The 25,057-nt window shown below is 38.1% G+C and overlaps 2 protein-coding genes across 3 annotated transcripts; both read left to right on the top strand.

The window, feature by feature from the left end:
- The first annotated feature begins 6,319 nt into the window (after window positions 1-6,319).
- Window positions 6,320-23,540, top strand: LOC125274710 (XK-related protein 8-like). Its single transcript, XM_048201126.1, has 3 exons — window positions 6,320-6,908; window positions 8,463-8,653; window positions 21,923-23,540. The coding sequence occupies exons 1-3, from the start codon at window positions 6,589-6,591 to the stop codon at window positions 22,648-22,650; spliced, it is 1,239 nt and encodes a 412-aa protein (XP_048057083.1). The 5' UTR covers window positions 6,320-6,588; the 3' UTR covers window positions 22,651-23,540.
- Window positions 11,986-15,838, top strand: LOC125274708. 2 transcript variants are annotated; one of them, XM_048201124.1, is made up of 2 exons: window positions 11,986-12,053; window positions 13,225-15,838. In XM_048201124.1, exon 2 carries the CDS (start codon window positions 13,556-13,558, stop codon window positions 15,350-15,352), a length of 1,797 nt encoding a protein of 598 aa, XP_048057081.1. In that variant the 5' UTR covers window positions 11,986-12,053; window positions 13,225-13,555; the 3' UTR covers window positions 15,353-15,838. The 2 variants fall into 2 exon arrangements, with proteins under 2 accessions (XP_048057081.1, XP_048057082.1); XM_048201125.1 differs by lacking the exon at window positions 11,986-12,053 and adding an exon at window positions 12,069-12,803.
- Window positions 23,541-25,057: the final 1,517 nt, after the last annotated feature.

Here is a 25,057-nt window from a genome sequence, read left to right as displayed (position 1 = left end):
AACACTCATCAACACATACATCACTTGTGTTAAATGGAAGCTCAAGCATGTTTGTTTGACGTGCGAGAACCATTGAGGTTCATTCTCGTGTGTTACTCATCAAGTTTAAGCTTCAGCAAGATGTTTGTTCTCGCACGCCTAGCAGGTTCGTTTAAGGTTATGTTTTCTGATCAATGTTTACATAATTAAAAGCCTAAATAAAATCTGTACATCATATCAGTTGAGTCTCTTCAGTAAATTTGGACTAAACTGCTCAATTAATAGGGAATAGATTTACAATCTCTTTATGAACTATTTTAAGTCTGTAGCTGTCTATGGAGGGACAGAAATTGCTTAGATTACACTAAAAATATTTTCGGTAACACTTTACTTGAAGGGGTGTGCATAAGACTGACATGACCCCTTCATAATCATGACATGACACATGTCATGAATATAAAGGTGGTTTTATGCATGTTTGTGACAACTGTCATTAAATGTCATTCGCTCAATTATGTCAGTTTTAATGCAAAGATGACATTGTTTGAGATGTCTGTGTTATGACAACATGACATAGACCAATACATCATAACCTGTCATAAACATGACATAGCAGATTAATTATCAAACTTAAGAAACTACTTAGCTTTATGGGTGAACATTACATTACATTATTTTGGTAACACTTTAGTATAGGGAACACATATATAAACTATTAACTATGAATTTTCCCTCAATAAACTCTAATTTACTAATTTACTGCTTATTAATAGTTAATTGTTAAGTTTAGGTATTGGTAGGATTAAGAATGTAGAAGAAGGTCATGCAGAATACAGCATTAATATGTGCTTAATAATTACTAATAAATAGCCAATATTTTAGTAATATGCATGCTAATAGTAATAAGCAACTAGTTAAAAGTGTTACCATTATTTTATAACGGTGTCATCTTTTTTAAGAAACTTGATATTGTCTATTATCTGACCTTCTGTTGGCGGAAACTTTATATATAAAAAAAATAAAAATAATAATAATAAAACATTATTAAATCAAAACCATTCATGATGCTGTTATAAAATTATTTGACAGAGTATTGACACTTAATGACATTTTAATGACAAATTTAATTTGTACCACTGTAGTTGAGGTCAAGAAAAATATTCATGACGCTGTTATAAAATTATTTGACAGAGTAATCAACACAACGTCATTTTAATGACAAATTCAATTTGTACCACTCTAATTGAGATCAAGATAAATATTTATGACACTATTATAATGGCCTCATGACCTAAATCTATGTGTGCCTTGGCTACCTTGCTGACCGACCTTGCACTAGTGACCTAAATCTATGTGTGCCTTGGCTACCTTGGTGACCAGCAAGCTGCACTGAAACTGTCATTTTGACCTTGAACTGTTTGGTGCCCATTGAAGTCCATTATATGGAGAAAAATCCTGGAATGTTTTCATCAAAAACCTTAATTTCTTTTTGACTGAAGAAAGAAAGATATGGACATCTTGGATGACATGGGGGTGAGTAAATTATCAGCAAAAGTTTATTTAAGAGTGAACTAATCCTTTAATACTGCCTTGTCTAATGCCTTGAACATGAGCTGGCATGTGCAAATGTTGGGGGCGTACATATTAATGATCCCGACTGTTGCATCACAGTCGGTCTTACGTTGAGATTCGCCTGTTCTTCGGAGGTCTTTTAAACAAATGAAATTTACATAAGAAGGAGGACACAATGGTGTTTGAGACTCACTGTATGTCATTAACATGTACTGAACTCTTGTTATTCAGCTATGTAAAGGTAAATTTAATTTTCCATTCTATGGCACCTTTAAATAAAAAAAATAGGTACAATGTACTTATTGTGTCCATGTTGTATTTCACAACACTTGTGTTGCTATTGAAGTGGAATACTGGTGAGGTTAGGGACAGTATTGGTGTTTTGATTGGTGACAGACAGGTTAAGGTGTATGGGATGGATTAACAGTCTAATTATAGATGTAAATACAGAAATTAATTACATATGTTATTATATGCAGGTAGTTTTAAAATATTAGTTCAATGTAAAAACATGTATGTGCACAGTAAGTGCATTGTATCACATGATTAATTTAAGTACATAGTAGTTATTAAGGACATAATTAAGACAGGAGAACGGACTTCCGAGGATGGGAGGACACAAGTCCGGTGATACTGGAAATGGTACAGTAGCGTACTTGATAGGGTCACTCAGCTCTCTCTGGCTACTCCGGTTATCTTTGTATGTATATTTTAGGCAACAATAAAACAAGATATGTTATAAAACACAACTCTGCCACTTTTGTTTTCATTTAACTTTCATTTAGTTTTCGTTTTCATTTAACCCTAACCCTAATCCACGCAGGAAGACACCAGGTCCACTCTGAGATTAAAAAATCTGACGAATGTGTTCGGTGTCGCCCAACCTAATATTGGCACACGGACCAGCCTTCACTCCCCAAAGTAGACAAAGAGTTACCCTGAGCTACTGAAACTCTGCAGAGCAACGCAAGAGCTGGTTTTGCCTCTTCCAGAGGCAGCACTTTCAAGTTCACCACCTGGTCCCGAAAGGGAGTGGTCTGAACTTTGGGCATGTATCCAAGCCGGGGTCTCAGGATGATGTGAGACAAGGCCGGCCCAAATTCTAAGCACAAATCACTGACAGAAAATGGTTGCATGTCCCACACCCTCTTGATTTAAGCGAGCGTGGTCAGGAGCACTGTTTTCAAAGGTTTTTAAGCTCATCTGACTCTAGCGGCTCAAAGGGAGCTCTCTGTAGGCCCGAAAGGACTTCAGAGAGGTCCCAGGAGGGGATGAGGCATGGCCTGGGAGGCATGGCCAGCATTGTGATGTACTGCGATGTACCGCAGAGAACACAATTGAAGATAAGGATAACGAGTGGAAGGGGAAAACGCCACACTGACAGCAGAGCACATGGAGGGCTGTCAAAACAAAACTGATGTGCTTAGAAACAACAGGGCACGCAGACACAGAGACAAGACAACAAAACATGGCAAATCAGACTGAAGTCATGAGAGTAAAGGCAGGTCTAAGGAGTATCTTAGGTGAGGTGAGTGCTGTTAAGGGTGCAGCAACCAGGCTAAAGTTCCGGATGAATAGCCTATAGAAGTTGGCGAACCCCAAGAACCACTGCAGCGCCTTCCGAGAGTCAGGGTTTGGCCGCTCAGCCACGGCCCTTACCTTAGTGGGATCCAGCAGCCGTTGTAGCACCTGACGGACATGTTGAATGTGTACCTGCAAGGAGGGAGAGAAGATGAGAATATAATCAAGGTACACAAAGACAAATCTGTTCACCATGTCTCTCAACACGTTGTTTACCAGGGCCTGGAAGACAGCTGGGGCGTTGTTGAGCCCGAAGTGTAGAACATGGTATTCAAAGTGTCCTGTTGGGGTGTTAAATGCTGTCTTCCACTCATCCCCCTCGCATATGTGGACCAAATGATAGGCATTACGGAGGTCTAGCTTGGTAAAGATCCTGGCTCCCTGTAGCAATTCAAAGGCTGATGACATCAGAGGCAGAGGATACCTGTTTCTTATGGTGATGTCATTAAGACCCTGGTAGTCATTGCAGGGTCGCAGGGAGCCATCCTTGTTCTTAACGAAGAAGAACTCAGCCCCAGCAGGTGAGGAAGAGGGGCGGATGAGGCTGGCATTTAAGGATTCCTGAATATACTTGTCCATGGCCTCTCTCTCAGGACCAGATGGGGAATACAGACGACGGAGAAGTGCCTGGGAGGAGATTGATGGCACAGTCATATGTCCAAGAGAACACAGAATTACCAGACCAATCCACGTGAGGGGTGCCCAAGGACAATGGGAGCACCCGGGGAATTTAGGAGGTACAGCTCAATCACCTCACGGTGATTGCCAGATACAATAAGACTTATGGAAGGTGCGGAGTGGGTAATGGAGGAAATGAAGAGACCACTGAGGGAGCGGACAGAGATAGGAGAGGGAAGTGGAATGGCAGGAATACCCCACAGCGCAGCAACAGTGACATCCAGGAAGTACCCCTTGGCACCTGAGTCGATCAGAGCAGAACAGGAATGGATGTGTCCTTATACTGCAGAGAGACCTTTAGCAGTGTACGTGAGATGGGGGAGTCATGACAAGGAGTAGTGTCCACCAGGATCCCCCGGGTTACTGATGGGCTCCGGCTTTTAAAGGACACCGGATAGCCCAATGGCCTTCCCGCAGTAGAGGCAAACGATCCTGCTTCTCCTTAGGGGTGAGGCGAAGACGCCCCACTTGCATGGGCTCAGGGTCCTCTGAAGGAGACGAGGAGCTGGAAGCAGCACTGAAGACACCCTCCTCCAACATCCAGGGAGATTGTGTTGTCCACCGCTGGCGTTGACGTTGAAGACGCCCTTCCACACGAAGCGCCAGCTCCACAAGGGTGTCAAAATCATGAGGCAGCTCGTGAGTGATGATTTCATCCTGGATGTCGTCATCCAACCCCTCCCAAAACCTTGCACGTAAAGCCGCCTTGTTCCAGTCACAGGTGGCCGCAAGTGTTCTGAACTGGATTGAGTAGTCAATAACGGAACGTCTGCCCTGACTCAACCACGCCAACTGGGAGGCTGCCTCATCGCCCGGAGCAGAGCGGTCAAATAGCTTTATCATCTCAGCTTTGAAGTCCTTGAATGTTGCACAGAATGAAGCTTGAGCATCCCACACAGCCGTTGGCCAGTCACGGGCCTTTCCTTTCAAGAGGGTGATAACAAATGCTACCTGGGACTCCTCAGTAACATAGCGGCGACGCGGAAGTGGGGCGGCGGATTATTGGCATGGGGTTCAGGCTCAGATGGAGAATGGCCAAAAGTAGCAGCTGACCTGCTGGCCAAAGCCTCCCGCTGGAGTTCTTGTATCTGTAGATTGAGATCTGCTACTTGAGCTGTCAGGCACTCAACCTCCCTTGAAGTGGCAGTTAACTGACCGGAATGCTGTCCCAGAAGAATTCCCTGCTGACTTACTGCAGTTCTGACTTGGTCTGCACCTGCTTAATCGATCTTTGGGTTAGACCGTTCTGTCAGGGGAAAATACGGATTCAGTTGCAGGTAACAGAAAAGTTTATTTTGCTCTCACTGAGCACAGGGGAAAAAACAACAGGAACACAAAATAGAGAAAGTTGAAAGCAAAGTCCTAACATCACTCGTGACGCAGCATGGAAGTCACTCTGACTAGAGCGTTGTCCGTGACGCAGCGTCGAAGTCTCACTAAGTTCTCAGATGAGAGTGTTGAGAATGCAGAGAGGGGCTGGAGCAATTCATCCAAGTCTCAATAGATACAAAGATAGCCAGGGCAGGTAGTAGAACAAAAAAGTCTGGCAGGATGAGAAAGAGCAGTTCAAAACAAAAGAAACAAAACAAAACAGCACTTGGAGCCTAAAAGACACAACACGGCAAGACTAGGCAAACAAGAAAGGAAGGTCACAAGTGAAGCGTTAGCTCAAACATACAACAGGGGTCTGACAAAAGACTGAGCACAAGATGATCTAAAATAGGGGAAAGCTAATGAGGGATAAGTGGCAACAGGTGTGACAGAGAACACAATTGAAGATAAGAATAACGAGTGGGAGGGGAAAACGCCACACTGACAGCAGAGCACATGGAGGGCTGTCAAAACAAAACTGATGTGCTTAGAGACAACAGGGCACACAGACACAGAGACAAGACAACAAAACATGGCAAATCAGACAGAAATCATGACACTTTGCAGGTGATTGGAAAAAAGCGATCGCGTGATAACTACTTGGCTCTGAAGCAAAGTATGAATGAAAGTGAGTATGCCAGTCCTATTTATACCCATATGTCTGGGTAGGTGTGACTCGACATGCAAATCTCACTGGCCAATGTCCATTGGCTCATTTCTGTACCACTCAGTATCAACGTAACATTGAACGTGACTGATTGAATAGGAACTGTGTTAATGACTAAAATAATATCCACAACCTACACTGATGTTGTCATCTGTTCTTTCTTTGATCCTGTGTTGCACTGTGTACCTGGGTGATACACAATTGGAAACCCACAATGGAATTATTAAAGCATGTGACTGCCTGTCTGAGTTTCGTCGACAGCCTGAGGTGGATTTTCTTTGGAAGTAAACCCTGCATTTTTGGAATCTGATTGTAATCCTGATGTAATCCAGATTACATGGAATCAGTTACTATGCAGCACTGTAAACCACCCAGAAAGCTTAAGCAATTGCATATTAACCCCTAATGACTACCCACAGAACCTTAGTATTGTGGAGTAAAAGGTTATTGTTTTAACGTCACCTGCACTTATATAATTACTCCAATATGGGGGGTTGGGAAGGTATTATAGTAAAGGTTTTCTTTTCCTATATGTACTTTAACTTGGAGGATTAGAGCAACTGTTTATTTGAGTGACATCACTCATAATCTCACATGACTTATTCAAATACCTGACGTGGGAGAAGTTTATGTGTGGGTGTAAAGTTTACTTTCTCTTTCATTTCTTTTTAACAGAATATATATCCATGTAAAAGGGAGGTTTTTGTATTTACTTTGTCATGCTGTAAAGGTTTCTTACAATGGACTCAATTACGGAGGAGAGCTTCCCTTTTCATTACTCTTTATTGGAATACCTGTTTACTTTGGCTGGATTTTTTTTTTTCCTGCTGGATATAGCACTGGACATTCGGAATGTTGTGTCATTTTATCAGAATGGGGACTATGTGTATATGGCGGTGATGATCTTTCTGCTGCTGGGCTCTTCAGTATTGTTACAGGTGTTCAGCTGGCTCTGGTACTCTGATTGCCTGGATGAGCTTGAGACTAAGGTGGAAACATTTGCAAACAAGTATAAACTGATCAAACCATTCCACTTCCTTCAGCTCGGAGTCTTCCTCAGGTTGGTGACAGATTTTCCTTAAAATACTCTTGTGGAAAAAAGTAGCCTACACTTTAGCATACTTTTAAAAAGACTACTATTATGGAAATAATTTACTTTAAAAGAATATAATGTTTTTAGACACTTCAATGCATGTTAATTGCAATTACATGAAAATGCATTATAGATTAAATTTATATATAATAATATATATATATATATATATATATATATATATATATATATTTTTTTTTTTTTTTTTTTTTTTTTTTTTTTTTTTTTTTACCCATTTAAATTAGACTTGATTACATCTTTGTATGTAATTTCATAATTCTTTTGTTTTTTGAAATGCAAGTGTACTGCCGAACGTACTGAGAGGCATTTATGGTAAACTACAATATATGTACCTTAATTTAATTTCTATTGACTTGAATGTCATATATTTTAATGTATTTGTAATATCACATTTGTCATGATGAAATTTCAATTAGCAATATTTAAAATATATTAACTTTAAATGTAATATTGAATAACACACTACAGTTAAAATTTTAATGAAGTACATTACATGTACTTCAGTATGTAACACATAAAAATAAGCGTACTTTAAAGCCCAAAAATATTATTAAAACATAATGATTTAAAATGTACTTTAAAGTAAAACCTTTTAATTTGACATTATTACAATGTGCACTTTTAAAAAGTGTACTAAAAGGGTTAGTTCACCCAAAAATGAAAACTAATTACATGAAAAAGTCATATACACCTAGGATGGCTTGAGGGTAAGTAAATCATGGGGTAATTTTCATTTTGGGGTGAACTATCCATTTAAGTGTGAAAAAGCAAAAATTTCTCTGACAGAAATCATGTTCTTGGATGAGATTATAAATGTTACTGTATTATGAAGCAGAGCAGGAGCTCTGGAGCTCCTGCTCTCTGAGACGAGAGCGACACACGGTTCGAGAGCAGCGGAACTTTTATTATGCCACAATCGCTGCTTCTGCTTCTTCCGGTCAAGTGTATGTGGGGTAATAGAGTGCCTCAGGGATGACGCATTTTTGTAGGCAAAACCCGGAAGCGAGTTAGCATTTTAGGACTTCCGGTTCCAACGCCGTAAAGTCTATGGGTTTTTTGAATGGGTTTTTGCTAAATCGCCTGAAATAAGGTCTGTGGTTAATAAAGCCTCTAAATACTTTCACGTTTTGATCTATGACATAAAACACACCAGATGTAACCCACTTATGATTTTTTAAACTTTTACTGTGTCTTAATATCGGCGGTTGCTAACAAATTGCTAAAAGGGACTACTTCCTTTGGTGGGGACTTTAGACGTCATCATTAAAAACGGGACATTTGGACAGCATTTCTCATGAAAAAGTGGATAAGTATTCATAACAGCACAGATCATAATCAGCTAGTCTACGAAGCCTACTTCGTAATGTAGAACAAAATTCAAACTGTGGCCTCACTGTTGGCTGTTGTAAAGTTTTGTTGTATTAAAGTAAATTTATTATATATATTTATATTTATTGTATTAAAGTTGCTTAGGTAAACGTAACGACATTGTGTTCACAGGTATGCTGGGGTGATAGAGATTTCCACAACGCTTTATTTTCAACAAAGAAGAAACACAGAGGGTGTTGCTCTGTACCTGAACCTGGACCTTCAGATGCTACGTATGTTTGAGGCATTTTCTGAAAGTGCCCCACAACTCATACTTATGATGTCTATAATCTTACAGAGAGGAAAGCTGGAGCTAATTACAGGTCTGTCTCAAATCCAGAACACTTCAAATCTTTGTTACTTTCAGATTACAGTTCCCTTTCAGTTCGGTCACTCTCGACATCAATCTACTTCGAGTGTAAACTAAACGAGCCAATGTACATTGGCATGTGATTATTGCATTCAGCTGCTCTGCCTAACAGTGTGGGTATAAATTAGCAGCAAGTCCAAGTGCATATCAGCTTTTCACTTCGGAGCTGAGCTGTTCATTCTCTAAATGCTCTGTTATCAGTCTATGGATTGTTTTCTTCGAGCCAGGTCTTTGGGAAGAATCACTTTCTACATGTTGGCGAGACAGCATTTCAGTGGTGGCCACTTTACTTTAAAGGGCACCTATTGTGCCCCTTTTTACAAGATGTAATATTGGTCTTGGGTGTCCCCAGAATGTATTTGTGAAGTTTCAGCACAAAATACCCCACAGTTAATTTATTATAACCATTTGAAAATGTCATTTTTGGGGCCTGTTTTAAAAAGAGCTGTTTTGGTGTGTACCACCTTAAATATAAATGAGCTGCATATCCCCGCCCTGCCTTTGCATGAGGGCGTAACTTGCATACCTATGGCAATAAACAGTCGGTAGAAGCAGAATGGCTGAGAGTGAGAGACCCGCTGTTTTGTATGGCATTCAGCCGTACATGTTTGAACCGGAATCAGACCCAGATGATGAAGAGACTCCGGCAGAAGAAACACAATTGAGAATGGAGCAGGACGTCTCTGAATGGTTATTTGATACATTTATGTACTTATAGAGTTTTAATCGCGTCCCCTTTGCAATTATGGATGTGCAACACACACACACACACTGTGATAACGTTCGCGCAATTTTTTGAAACTACAAACACAAATACTGTGATAACGTTTGCTAAGTACAAATGAAATTATATTTATGCGAGGGAACGGTTGCGTCATGTTGACATTACTTGTCCTACAGGTGCTTATGTGGCAAATGTGAGAAGATGGCTACAGAACCAGAAAATATATGCTGCAGAGATAGAACAGGTATTAATTTATTTACATTTGTAATTGTTGCAAAAAATAATACGTGACATAAAACTGTCTGACGCTATTTGTTGTATCAAAGGTTACAAGACGGATGAAAAAACTTCAAGTCACTCCATCATGTATGGTAGACCATCCCGGAATGGATGAAAACATACAGAAAACATACACAGTTTTTAATATAATATCTTTAAAAAATATATATATACGTGTGGATACACACTATACAAACAAGGTTTAAATTATATACACAGACATTCTACGACGACGACAACAACTTTAGACGCATTTGTTATTGAATTGGCTGACATCGACTGAAATGACTATTTGCTCAAAAAACATTAAATACACTTACTTCTTCTGGAGGTGACGTTGGATCGCGAACAGTAGGCAACGATCCACACTTGAGGATTAACTTTGAAGCAAGACCTGCTTTGAATTGACCCTCGTTCTCAAAACAGTCAGTCAAAAAATGATTCGTGCAAACATAAACGTATTTTGGAATTTTGAGTGGCGCCTTTCCTTCGTAAATAAATCCATCCACTGCGTTTTCAGTGGCTCTGATGTCGGAAGTAAGTGAAAACTATATTGTAGTTTATATATAACTATTATATTATATTTATTATATAACTATATTTCCCTATATTGTAAGGAAAATATTGTTCATTTAATTTGTTTTATGTTCATTTGTTTTGTGTATAAGAGTTATTTGTTCAAACATGACTGTTTCTTTTACTACAAATAATTATTTTATTTATTTTACATTTAAAAAAATAAAGCAATGTTAATTCTGTTTTCAATTTGTTTCTTGTTTTCATTAAAAACACAACAAAAAGTACCGATAAGAATACCGTTAAAGCACCGGATCGATAAGGAGTATCGGTAAGAGTAGTAATACCGTTAAAAGCTTAACGATACCCATCCCTACCCATGAGGCCTTGCGTCAAACGTGGGAGTGTCTTCCGGTTCAAAGTAAACAAGCTGGACGTGACACTCATTCATTCAACAGTTGACAGTCATTCAAGATTTAACGATCCAAACTTGCGAACGTTTGTTTTTTACTTAAAGATTTAAGATTGCAGCATCAATATTTGAACAATGTTTTACAATAAAAAATGTTACAGTAATAGTAATTTATTAATTTATGTCAGGAGTGCACATCAATCATGCTAAATCTTACTGATATTCATATTGACATAAAAAGAAAACACATACCTATTCAGTTGCGCCTGCTTCCATTTATTTACGATCACGAGAATGCACAAAACAACTCCACTAAGGCTTTTAAATCCAAAGGCTTACACATTTAGAAATATATTGATAACATACCCTGTTTACGTCACTTTTCTGAGCATTTCTATTGTTTTTTCTCTAAATTATGCGATGACTGCAATCCGAGGATGTTTGCGCGATCTCTCGTCTATCTATCCTGATCCTTTCAGCCAGAGCAACAGAGGGAGCTCATGAGAAGACAACAGGAGTTATGAGTTATACGAGTTAACCGGAGTGTGTGAATCTGTGAAAGATACGCATTGGGAAGAGACAGATAAAACATTAAACCAAATAAATACACGAAAATCATATAAGAATTGTCTGCAAGCAGTCTCTGATATTTTCCATAAACGTGTGTATTTATTTTCGCAATGGTTAACATAAGTAGACTTTAGCATCGCATATGACTGTGGAAACGCGACTGGCTCTGGCACGCACGACACGTTAGGAGCAAAATATCACATCATAAAGCTTTGGTGCTTGCATCAGTGACAGGTGAAGTACAGACAGCGGGTTGTTCATGTATTGCAGGGTCAGGATGCTCTAGTCATGCAGCAGCACTTTTGTGGAAGGTCAGTAAAGTAAAGGGCAATTAAGGGCACAAAAACTGTTTGAGGGCCATTCCACCGAATGGGTAACATTTAAGTCCCCAGGACATTATATGTATAAAAATGCATGAACATTAACTCTAAAATACATTTTATTATTAAGCAAAGTGTCCTGCACATTATGCTAACTGCAAATTTAAAATATATAATTAAAAACATTTATAAAAACTACTTAGAACACTAAAAATTAGCATTTGTTGCATGTCCCCACACTCTATCTCTGTACTTTACCATGAAATATAATGATTAAAATCCTTCAGAAATATTATTTTGTTTGCATTGTTGTATGACGTTTTATCCAATTTATGATATAAAATGTTTTTTTGCATGAGAAATTCATAATATTTTAGATATAATACACATTTTAGTCGTGTCCCCCGGTTTTCACTCAGTCCTGTTACCCTAACACATTTCCCCCCTGAAAAACTTGGAATATTCCATAAGGCACATTTTCAACAGGAAGTTGCATCATCTGAATCTTCTGAAGGCAATGGGAAGACCAAAAGTAAGTCCTCTCATTTTCTTTTTTGTATATTTGATGATATTGCAACTTTGTCTGAGAAGGTCAATCTTAACATACTGTCCTGTTACCTAAATTATTTTTTAGATGTTATTTGTTTATTTTAAATTTACAAATGTTTGATAAATCACTAGAATTTGCTTTTTATCCTCATGCTATTAGCATGTATGCTATGTGGCTATATTTCATGTATTTGCTAATGATATGCTAAAAACTCAGTCCTGTTACCTTCAGTCCTGTTACTCATATAAACCATAACAGGACTGAGTAATAGGTAACAGGACTGAGTATCATCATATGGTGTATTGATTTATTAGTGTGAATATAAGTTTATGTAATACAATTTACTCAATTTTTAAGTTTTACAGTTACTTAAGTTGTAGTTGTAGTTGTCAGTTTTACAATGTGAATACCATGCTTACAGGGAGCCAATCCACCACTAAGTGCTGCAGAAAAGCAGCGACTCTATCGCGCTCATCGCAATGCAGACCCAGAGAGGAAACAGAAATATTTAGAGAGAGAATGTGAAAAATACAGGAGGGACATTGAGTCAGGCAGGAGGAAACTAATCAGTGACCTCAGTCAGAGAGCAAAGCGAAGACGTCGCAGACAGTGGAGGGAGGATTACCATAGGATCAAGGACAGGAAAGAAGCCCTCCAACATCTCGTCACCCCTCCGCACAGCCCCCAGTTATCACCAGAGCAAGCAGTACATCCAGAGCCAAGCACTTCCAGGTCTACTTCATGAAATGGATCATGTGCCAAAGACAATGTGCTAGAGGGTTAGGGTTAATGAAAATAGACATGATTATGTTACACAATGGCCCGGTTTCACAGACAGGGCTTAGGTTAAGCCAAGATTAGACCTTAGTTCAATTAGGACATTTAAGAAGCTTTAATAAATGTGCCTTATAGAAAAAACATTACTGGTGTGCATCTTGAGACAGAACAATGGCAGTGACATATTATAATATATGTTAGTGTAAGTAACCTTCAGTTAAAACAGCTCAAACATGCATTTTAGTGTGAAGCCTTGTCTGTGAAACCAGGGTTATGAATTTAGCTATCAGGTCATAGAAGTTAATTTAACAGTGTAACAGTACATTTTCCTGACTATTGCAATGTGTAATTTACTGTGATGCATGTGTTTTTTTAGGCAACATGATCAAGGGCAGAGAAGAATCCGGAAAACACGAAAGAAGCTTCATAAACAAATTCAAGAACTAAAGGTTCTGTTGAAAAAAGAAACCAAAAAAACACAAAAGTACAAGAAAAAACTCCAACGCATTAAAAAGAAAAATGCATCTCCACGCACAAAGGTAAACAAAAAATTGAAAGATGTTTCAAGTGTGGCCATTCGGAAGACTCTTTTGTTTCATGAAGCTCTGGTGGAGGACATACGAAACAATTACAAAAATGCACAGGGGGAGAGGGAAAAGCAAATCGTTTCAAAAGTGATAACAGGAAAAGTTCTGAAAAAGTACAGAATGCAACGCTTAGCTCAAAATTCATTTGGCTTTTCAAACAAAAGAAACAATGAGAAGAATACGGTTAATTACACCTACCAGCGGAAGCGGAACAACAGGATTGCGGATGTTCTGATAAGTAGAGTGAGGGCTTTTTACTCAAGGGATGATGTGAGTCGCATCACAACTGGGAAGAGGCAGACCCTCACTCAGAAGAAAAACAAAAAGCAAAAACGATTCCTTTTGGATACCATGAAAAATTTACACAGGAAGTTTTTGGCTGAAGAACAAAGCTCCATCTCTTACTCACTCTTCTGTAAGCTCAGACCTTTTTGGGTTGTTCATCCGACTCTGAGTGATCGGGACACATGCATGTGCAAGATGCATGAGAATCTGGGTTTTCTTGTCCAGAAGTTACACTACTTGAAAGTAATCAGCACCAACAATCTGGATAACCTTGTGAAAGAGATCTCATGTGAGACAGAAAATGTGAAGTGCATGTATGGAGAATGTTCTGCGTGCAAGGACCTCTCTTGCCCAGTCTCTACAGAGTACAATCCAGAGAATAAAGTGTCTTATATCCAGTGGGTAATTGTGGAAAAGCAGCACAAGAATGATCCCAATGGCAAAACATCTAAAATCACAATCAAAAAAGAATTCCATACCACTCAAGAAGAAATGCTGGAACAGCTAAACCTGCTGCTGCACAGGTTCAAGAGACACACTTTTAACATTAACAATCAGTTTACCCACTACAGGGCATTGAGACAAAGCTTAAAAGCACATGAATGCTTAATTCATGTTGACTTTTCTGAAAATTACCTCTGCAAGTACAGCAAAGAAATACAGGCCGTCCACTTCGGAGCATCACATCAGCAGGCAACACTGCACACAGGTGTGCTTTATGTGCATGCAGCCCCTCACCCGATGTCCTTCTGCACAGTGTCACCCTCAAGAATAAAGGGCCCGCCAGCAATCTGGCAGCACCTGTCCCCTGTGCTAGACTATGTGCAGAGTGTATATCCGGAGGTGTCCACTATCCATTTTTACAGCGATGGCCCTTGCACTCAATACAAACAAAGGGGTAATTTGCTCTTGTTTTGTACTGAGCTCTTCAGGCAAGGATTCACTGCTGGTACTTGGAACTTTTTCGAGGCGAGCCATGGGAAGGGTGCCCCAGATGGTGTGGGAGGGGCCCTGAAGAGGAGAGCGGATAGTCTGGTGAGCCAAGGAAGGGACATTACTGATGCTGCAGAGCTGTTTGAGGTGTTGCAAGAGACAAACACAAAAATCAAGCTGTTTTTTGTCAGCGAGGAAGCAGTTGATAAAGCAGTTTTGGAGATGCCCAATGATGTGCCACCAATTCCGTCCATTATGAGGATCCATCAGGTTGTGTCTCTAGCCCATGGAGTACTGATATACAGGGACGTCAGCTGCTTGTGCACAACAACACAAAATCTGAACTGTGGGTGCTTTAATACAAAGCATTTCAAGTTCAGCAACCAGCAGACGGCTCCCATGGCTCCCACAGTGACAGAAGATCAGTGGCAAAGTCTTGAAGTTGTTGGTAAATGGTGTGTGCTGAAGTACGATGGTGATCTATACCCTGGAGTCATCACAGATATAAGTGAAACGCAAGTTGAGGTCCGCTGTATGCAAAAGATTGGGGTCAACAGGTTTTTCTGGCCAGCCCGTGAAGACATTCTTTGGTACTTGTTTGAGGACATTGTGTGTATCATCCCACCCCCGAGGCCAGTCACAGGTCGTCACATGGAAATTGAGAGAGAAGTCTGGGCCAAACTAGAATCAGCTTTTTAGAAAGGGTCAGACAAGTTTGTTTTCATGAATTCAGTGCCATTCTAGCTAAAACACTGTTCGGTGTATTTTCTGCAACTGAACATTTTTTGTTTTGAACGTGAAGATGGAGAGAACCCAAGAGCCAGGAACACCCACCATGGCACATACACCCGCCACACTTCATCTCCATTCTCTCAGTCTCTCCTTCTTTGTCTCCTTCTTTATCTTTCCATCGTTTTTGCTGACAAACTACAAGCATGTTCCTTTACGTTCCTTCACATCTCTCTCACACACAAGCCATGCACACTCACAGACACACACACACACACACACACACACACACTCACTCACTCACTCTCTTTCTCTCTCTCACACACACACACAGAGAGAGAGAGAGTACAGATACTCAGTCCTGTTACTCAGCGTTCATTCCTGTTACGCAATGTTCAGTCCTGTTATTAAATTGTTTTTCTCTAAAAAATAAAGATAAACCACTGTTTTTCTCAATTGTGTTATGTCCATCATTTAACCAATAGTTTAATTAATGACATGATAAAAAATAAATTAAACTTGAGGTTTAGGTCTCCTTTGAAATTAAAAGATGGCTTTGCATTTTTAAAAGAAATACACATTATGTGCATATATTACTGATTTTTAGAGACAAATATCAATTATTTAAACATGTAATCAACCATTTCTCTAAAATAAACACTTTTGTGATAGGAAAACAAAAAAAATAGTTGACATTGCTTTTAAACTTGCTTTTTAAAAGACACATGATTTTTGGTAACAGGACTGAGAAAAATGCATCAATTTCCCACTTTGAAACCTTGTAAAAAATGAAATAAAGTTACCTGAGATTGACCAATATACATTTTGAAGAGTTAAATATTAGTGCTATTAGATTCAGTGTAGAAAAAAGAAAAAAAAAAGTAGTTTAATTTTTAAAAGTTACAGTAGGCAAATGTCACCCATTCGGTGGAATGGCCCTTATTGCATTGTGATATTATTAACTAATAAATGTACTAAACTGAGATGTTGTCCCTGAGCGCTGTAACGACATCTCTCATAAAGATTTGTAACTTTACAAAGTAAACAATGATCCAAAAAACACTTAGCCTCTTCGCTAATTAGCACACAAAATACCATTGGTATGCTGCTTCCGCCACCTCACCGGAAGTTGTACCCACGTTCTCTTTTACAGTAGCGCCCCGCGGAAACAGGTGGATAGCTTTCGTGTTGAGCTGGTATCCTCCTGTGTTCTCACCTCACATGGGTAGTGGAACTTAGAGGCCCTGGGTTAGTGTTGGCTTGCTGCACCTAAATGCGCTTACTTTACTCTGGAGGACAAACCCTGTTGAGTTCCTCCTTCACTCTTGGCAGCCAGACATGACGAAGTACCAAGTGATCCAAGTTCACTGAGTGGGCAGTGATTGCCTTCTCTGTGTAAGCCCTATCCCACCTCCCAGTGGCATGGAGGGATCAAGAGGTTTAGGCAGGGCACTGGAAGGGCAGCACCAATGCCGTTTTGGTTATGATCCAAATTCGTTGGTCCTTCAAGGAGACGTTGAGAGTGATCGACTGAGAGGGAACGTCTCAGTTACGTATGTAACCCTCGTTTTCCTGAAGGAGGGAACAGAGACATCTCATATCATCACCATAGCTGCTGGGCCACTGCTGGGGCTGTCCAGGTCACTTCCTCAGCTCCTCAGTTGCTTAGCTCCTTTAGTTTACACTCGAAGCACATTGGTCCCTCTAAAGGCTGGAATACACTACACGTTTTTTAAAATCTGAACAGATTTTTAAAACACTAGGCATCATACACTTGCTGACTTTGTAAATGGTTACAGAGAAAAGCTGGGCATCATACACTACCAGACTTTAAAATCGTTCGGAACACAAACAGAAACATGCGCCTGGTTGCTAGGAGACGCATGACAGACAGGTGAATCAAATGCAGGAGATGAGATGACCCGCAGTAGTGGAAGATACGAGCCAAATGCATTTGGAGCTAGACAGGGATCGGTAGACACAGTCAGTATGGACAGATTACGACAGGAGTTAGAGGTAATTTGTGTAGTTTTATGATTATCCAAGTTGTTACCTTTAATATAATAAATTCAGTCGCTGTGTACATTTAATGTAATATAATCAATAATTCGCAGCTTCTGACATTTTAATCCAGCTATATATCCAGGATAAAGCGTAAATGTATAATGGATAGTGATGAATATTAGCCTAACATATTTAATAATGAATGAATCCGGATTTACCGCAGAATGTGGTTTGCTAACTCTCTCAAGACAAAGCTAACAGTAATTTTTCTATTATGGTGGAGCACCACTTAGTATTCTGTATATGAGAAAGAATTTCCGTATTTTTCAACCTGAGAGTGACGTGAGCTAAAGTATTCTTAATTGCCTTATAAAAAAATAATAATTGGTAATAAATTATTATTTACGGTATTCTGAAGTGCCAACGATTACAATATCGTGCATATTCATTATCGCGATTTATCGCATTACCGAATATCGGCACAAGTCTAACCAGGTAGTTTTTGTTGCCGTTTTTGGAGCTTGTGGCGACTACAGAGATTTTTTTTTTTACAGTGTGTTCAGGGGACAGGCAGCTAGCGGATAGTGAGGAGATGTTTGCTGTATGTGACAAAAAATGTTTTGGCCTAAAAATGCGTGACATCCCTTAGAGCACCTTTAAGGTGTTAGATCCAATCACTGTTTACAACCGGAGAAATTGCTCCCGTCGGTTTTGTGTTTCTTTTCCAAATTCAAATGCCATTTCATGCGCGAGATGTTGTAACGGACATGACGCGTGTGCAGTGGTTAAACACTCTCTCGGCTAAACACTTTGTTAAACAAACATTCGGCTATCGTGTGTTTACATGCTGCTGTTGGTTAATGAAGTTTGAATGGATACACTCGCGGTTCAATTGGACCCGACTGTGTGACGAAACTGCCGCAAACAATTACTAAACAAACGGCAGATTCTGCGTTTTCTCATTTATTTCATGCATGTCGTGCGCGAGCTCGCGGCTTCATCTAGCGGCTGTAAGTGGTATATAATAGTGTCTCAACATGATTACTCGTCAAGCGCTGTGATTCGTGAGCTGAATGAGGTACGTTTTTCCTTATTGCCCGATCTTGGACAGTAGTCTCAATTTTTTTCTCGATCTTTGTAACTTCGCACCCTTGATTTGCATAGCTTGGGCAGCATAGCCTATGACTGTACCGTGTAACTTTATACTGTATTCATTAGCAACACATATAGTTCACTGATATGTGTTCTAAAATCGGCTCAAAATATCAAACAGATTTGATATCCTCCGACTGGATGGAATCAAAATCTGAAGCTAAAAAATCGGAGTCTATGACCATCATATACTACGCGATTTTCCATGGAATCTGTCGGCTCAAATCTGCAGACTGGCTCTGACTTTTGTCAGCTAGCGTCAACTTGTTCAGACTGTAAATCAGGGGGGAAATCGGGGCAAAAGTCGTGTAGTGTATTCCAGCCTTAAGCGAGATCCCAATTCGTCTGTCCTTTGACGAGACGTCTCCATGCTCTCCTTCAGGGAACAAAGGTTACATATTTAGCCAAAAAGTTCTTATGTGTCTCTGAACCACTTAAAGTCACTATGAAATCAAATTTGACAATACTTTTTTTTTAATCCACCTTATTTCTACGCCCCATGAAGCTTTGCACGCACTATGGGTGTAACTTCCATTAAGCTGTAAACAGTCAAGGCTCGCTCTATAAATGTATAAAAATATATTATATTGGGAGAACAGACCACAAATGTGCAGTATATGTTGTCCTTTTTCATACTCTTACAGCGATATGCAAATAGACAAAAGAAAATAATCTCGAGGATAGAAAGCAGCGACTGAAAAGAGCTCTTGCCATAGATATTCTTGTTATAGCATGCTATGTTAAAATACCAAGCATTACGTTATTCTCATGATGTCTGAAAATAAAACATGAAAGAAAAATTGACAGCTCCTTCAGTCAACTGACCGATAAGCATTATTTGTACGGCAACCTTATGATTTGAAACCATTAGTTTGTCGTTTTAAATGGAAGTTCCCCAAACCGGAAGTGCAACACATAATTCGAAACCTAGTAGGCTAGTCAGGAATAAGGTGGATAGAATGCTGCAGTATTTATTATAAACAATTTATTCATGAAAATTATTATTATATATTTTAATTAACTTGTCATCTTTAATAAAAATAACTTCCCCTCCCTCTTACAACATCTCATCTTTTCTCTGATGACGTGTTTACCGGCAAAAGAGCAGGACAACCTGTCAATCACGAGATCACAGCAATAACAAAACACAATGATTCAAGATCAATGTACACATATTTCAAGAATTAGTCTGATTCAGGGGAATCATAAGGCCAATCTTGACTGAAGAGAGGAGGAGCTGGGGATGGAGGAGGGTAATTAGCTCCTGAGAAATGCAATAGCTGCTGATAATACTGAGGAGCTTATATATGAATGCCGTGATAGGTGTCATATTCCTATAGGTAGACGTAAGTCACCTGGGAGTCAGCTGATGCGTGCTTGACTGACCCCCCTCCCCCGATGTCATTCTGTGATTTTTTTAATTTACATGGAACACAAAAGAAGATCTTTACCTCTTTTTTATATAAAGAAAGTGGATTTTAACTATCAAGCACCAAAAAATGAAAAAAACGAACAGAAATTGTGAGTCTTTCTTCTCTTCTTCTCTACTGTGATGTACAGTGCCTTCCACAAATATTGGCACCCTTGGTAAATATGAGCAAAGGTGGCTGTGAAAATAAATCTGCATTATTTATCCTTTTGATCTTTTATTAAAAAAATTCACAAAATTCTAACCTTTCATTTAAGTAAAACAATTGCATATGGGGAAAAAGCTCATTATAAAATAAATATTTTGCTCTAGTTCACATTGGCACCCAATTATTGCAATGTCCTTTTCCCAAGATAACAGCTCTGAGTCTTCTTCTATAATGCCTGATGAGTTTGGAGAACACCTGACAAGATATCAGAGGCCATTCCTTCATGCAGAATCTCTCCAGATCCTTCAGATTCCCAGCTCCTTTTATCTGTTAGTATTTGATAGAATCCATGATGCTATGTATCTGAACAAGATGTCCAGGACCTCCAGCAAAACAAATAAGCCCACAGAATTAAAGATCCAGCAGCATATTTAACAGTGGTCATGGGGTACTTTTTATCCCTGTTTGCACCAAACCCATCTGGTGGGTTTGCTGCCAAAAAGCTTTTTTTTTTTTTTTCATCTGACCATAGAACCAGGTCCCTTTTGAAGTTCCAGTCGTGTCTGACAGTTTGTTTTTGGATGAGCGAGGAGGATTTTTTATTTTGGTGATGTGCTCTTTGGCAATTATTTTTTAGGCTTTCTGACCCCAAGACTCAACTAATTTCTGCAATTCTCCAGCTGTGATCCTTGGAGTGTCGTTGGCCACTCAAACTCTCCCCCTTACTGTGCATAAGGACGCTATAGACACATGTCCTCTTCCAGGAAGATTTGTAACATCTTTAGTTGATTGGAACTTCTTAATTATTGCCCTGATGATGGAAATGGGGATTTTCAATGTGTTAGCTTTTTTCTTATATATAAGAATGGCTATAGCCACTTTCTCTTGTAAAGCTCAACAATCTTTTGCTGCACATTAGAACTATATTTTCATTGTGATGCATGATTAAGGGAATTTGGCCTTTGTGTTTACACATATTTGTGATCCTGTGGAACAGGAAGTCATGGCTGGACAATTTCATGCTCCTAGTCACCCTGGTGTGCTAAAAAAATGTAAATATGAATGGGAATATACTTCAGAGATATTTTACTCATAAGAATTTCTAGGGGTGCCAATAATTGTGGCCAATATGTATTAGAGAAAAACATTTATTTCATAATGTGAGTTTCCCCCCACTTTCAATCGTTTTACTTTGATGAAAGGTTAGAATTTTGTGAATTTTTTGAATGAAAGATCAAAAGGATAAACAATGCAGATTTATTTTCATAGCCTCCTTTGCTCATATTTACTAAGGGTGCCAATAATTGTGGAGGGCACTGTATATCCAAGTGAAATGGCTTCTTAAACAAGATAAAAAAGAAAATGTAGGGCTGGACTTGATTTAGTGAATTTGGAATTGATTGGAATGTTGGATCATTGTCGTTTGCTGATTGCTTCAAATCTTGTGTGAGTGACAGGTAGTTCTTGAACACTAAATGAAAGATTAAAGATTAAAGGGATATGAATTTTACACATAAATCATAAAAAAAATCAGACGTCAATTTTGATTTAATGGTGACTTTAAATGTGAAGAACTGTGAGTTCAAACCTCATAAGCATGTTTGCCATATTTTATGTGCTAGTCTGTGTGCTGATCAATTATATATGAATAAAAAACAATTCATTCCAAACATTGATCCATTCAGCAGTGCCAATATGCATTTCTCAGTATCAGCATGGTTGTGATTATATGCATCACTGGCATATTCAGAAGAACACTGTTGCTTGTGTGGTATTGTTTAATAACATGCAATGATTTTTCTTTCAGGTTTGAAAATCCTCACATCAGCTCTTGCCATTGCCTTTACCATAGCTTTGCCCATACGTACCTTTTTGCATGCCTTTCTTCAAGAAAAATTCAAGATGAGCTGGATCTCCACTGGTGTCTACTTCCTGTGCAACTTATTGCTGACCATTCCCCGTGTAACCGCTCTGGCACTCTTTTGCACTGTATTGCCATGCTACATCATAGCTCACTTCCTGTCTTTGTGGATGCTGCTGGTTTTAGGGGTTTGGAGCCAGAAAATAGATTACATGAAAAGTCCTGGTTGGGAATGGCTCTTCAGAGCTACTGTTGGACTCGTTTGGTACTTCAGCTGGTTTAAAGTATCAACAGGAAACATAAATTTAAAGACTGTTCTCTATTATTGTGTCATGGGGTTGGACACATTGATGCTGCTGGGCTTCTGGTGGTGGAAGGTGTTTGAGTATACAGGCTGTTGGAGCTCCTTAAATCCCTACATTGTGATCCCGATACTACTAGGTTTGTACATTTCTGGAATTGTATTGAAATTTATATACTACAGATGGTTTCATCCTAACTATGATGAACAGAAAATACCTAAACCCAGTGAACAACAGAATATCAAACAAGCTACAGCATTTTATGCTGACTCCCTGGAATCTTTATCTGAAGGTACAGCTGCAGCTCCTGCTCAACCCGTCACTTGTGTTCTCAATAGGAAGAGGGCCATAACTGCTGATTTCTCCTTCTAGTTCTTGGTTAAACTTAAAGTGTAATTAAAAAAGTATTTATACACAGAATACATTGTTTTCTGCTAACATGGCTATTTTCTTAATAGCAACAACTTTTATCAAATTTTCTCATCTTTTTAAACTGATCTAGCTCGTTATTATTATCTTAAATAGAATAAATAATATAGGTATCTTTTTTTGACCCATAATTTTAGCTTTTAAAATGTAGTTGTGATCAAATCAAACACATTCAGTAGAGCAAGATGGGTAAACTGCACTAATTCTGGATGACTATTGGAGAGCAAACTACACTATAAAGCAAAAAATCTGAAATGTATGGTAAACAAACAACAACATGGCAGCTATGGTTGCCAGGTTTTTTCTTACATTTACAGCAAAAAAACAACAGCAACAAGATTATAACTATACCAACCTACTGATTCTGGATGACTAGAGAGCAAATTATACAACATACAGCTAGACAATGTAAATTTCTGAAATTTTCATATGTCAGTTATGGTGGCTTTATAAGAGTGCAGAAAAACAAACATTTCTAAGAGGAATAAGTCCTTGTTATTTCTACCTTGCAATAAAGTATTCTAATAGTTTTGTTCATTCCAACTCTGCTAATTCAAGAAATACTAACATTTTATACTGAATGTGCAGGTATTAAAACATTAAAGTCCACTATAGAGTACTTAAAGATTACACTTTCATGACTTAATTTCTTAACATATTTACTGTAAGAACACTTAAAATGTGCTTTAATAATATTTTGTCATGCTTTAAAGAAGTAGACTTACTTACATGTGTTGACTAATATAAAGTACATGTAAAGTACTTGATTATAATTTTTTATTATTTTATAAATGACACAGAGACAATCAAATTTAAAATACAATAATAATATTCAACCAACAAAAATTACATATTAGTATTAACTACCGTTCAAAAGTTTGGGATCGGTAATATTTTTAATGTTTTATAAAGAAGTTTCGTCTGCTCACCAAGGCTGCATTTATTTAATTAAAAATACAGTAAAAACAGTAATATTGTGAAATATTATTACAATTTAAAATAACTGTTTTCTATTTGAAAATATTTGAAAATGTAACTTATTCTTGTGTTGGCAAAGCTGAATTTTTAGCATCATTACTCCAGTCTTCAGTGTCACATGATCCTTCAGAAATCATTTTAATATGCTAATTTGCTGCTCAAGAAACATTTATTGTGCACAGATGTACAAAATATTTGTGTACAAGATTTTTTTTCCTGATTCTTTGATGAATAGAAAGTTCAAACGAACAGCATTTATTTGAAATATAATCTGTTGTTAAATTTTAAATGTCTTTACTGTCACTTTTGATTGATTTAATGCATCCTTGCTGAAAAAAATATTAATTTCTTTAAATTCTTCTCAAAGAAATAAAAATAAAAATTCTTACTGACCCCAAACTTTTGAACGGTAGTGTATAATGTTACAAAAGCTTTGTATTTCAGATAAATGCTGTTCTTTTGAACTTTCTATTCATCAAGGAATCCTGAAAAAAAAAACTGTTTTTAACATTGATAATAACAATAAATGTTTCTTGAGCAGCAAATCATCATATTAAAATGATTTCTGAAGTATCATGTGACACTGAAGACTGGAGTAACGATGCTGAAAATTCAGCTTTTCCAACACAGAAATAAATTACATTTTATATTATATTCCAACAGAAAACAGTTATTTTAAATTATAATAATATTTCACAATATTACTGTTTTTACTGTATTTTTAATTAAATAAATGCAATCTTGGTGAGCAGACAAAACCTTTTTTTAAAAATATTAAAAATCTTACCGATCCCAAACTTTTGAACGGTAGTGTGTGACATCCCATACAATCTATGAAAAAAGATCAAAAGGTCAGATGTAAAAAAAAAAAAAAACTAAAAAAAAAATAATAATTTTGGAAAATGATTTTAACCTTAAATATGTCAAATATAAAGTCATTCTTTTTTTCTGACTGATTTCATAATTCGTCCCAAGGCCCAGATTAACACGGTGTAGTGCCCTAGGGTGACCATTTGAAGTGATTTTGTATCTGTATCTTTCTAGCTAAATAATATATATACAAAACATGATTTAAAAAAAAAAAAAGTCTAGTCATTATCTCAATCACTTGGTGCCCCCCTATTGGCTGGTGCCCCAGGGCACTCGCCCAATCCCGTCTGTGGATAATCCGGCCCTACCAAAGAGGGTTAAATGTACATTTGTCAGTGACAATACACTTCATATTTTAAAGATAATAATTATGAATTTACATATGAACTTAATTCCTACTCAACACCCTAAATTTCAGATAACTGCATTTAATATAAATGTAAACAATACATTTACATTTAATTGCAACTTACATGTAATTAAGTGTCCAAAAACATTACAT

This window comes from Megalobrama amblycephala, linkage group LG9 (genome assembly GCF_018812025.1).
Source record: "Megalobrama amblycephala isolate DHTTF-2021 linkage group LG9, ASM1881202v1, whole genome shotgun sequence".
Classification (NCBI taxonomy): domain Eukaryota; kingdom Metazoa; phylum Chordata; class Actinopteri; order Cypriniformes; family Xenocyprididae; genus Megalobrama; species Megalobrama amblycephala.
The sequence above is the reverse complement of the archived record's forward strand: the minus strand, read 5'-3'. Positions and strand labels throughout refer to the sequence as shown.

Excerpts from the sequence above, each read along its gene's own strand:
- LOC125274708 (XM_048201124.1), top strand. The coding sequence starts at position 13,556 with ATGCAACGCTTAGCTCAAAATTCATTTGGCTTTTCAAACAAAAGAAAC.
- LOC125274710 (XM_048201126.1), top strand. The coding sequence starts at position 6,589 with ATGGACTCAATTACGGAGGAGAGCTTCCCTTTTCATTACTCTTTATTG. Across the intron at positions 6,909-8,462 it reads CAGCTCGGAGTCTTCCTCAG|GTATGCTGGGGTGATAGAGA; the intron begins GTTGGTGACAGA and ends TTGTGTTCACAG. Across the intron at positions 8,654-21,922 it reads AAAGCTGGAGCTAATTACAG|GTTTGAAAATCCTCACATCA; the intron begins GTCTGTCTCAAA and ends TTTTTCTTTCAG.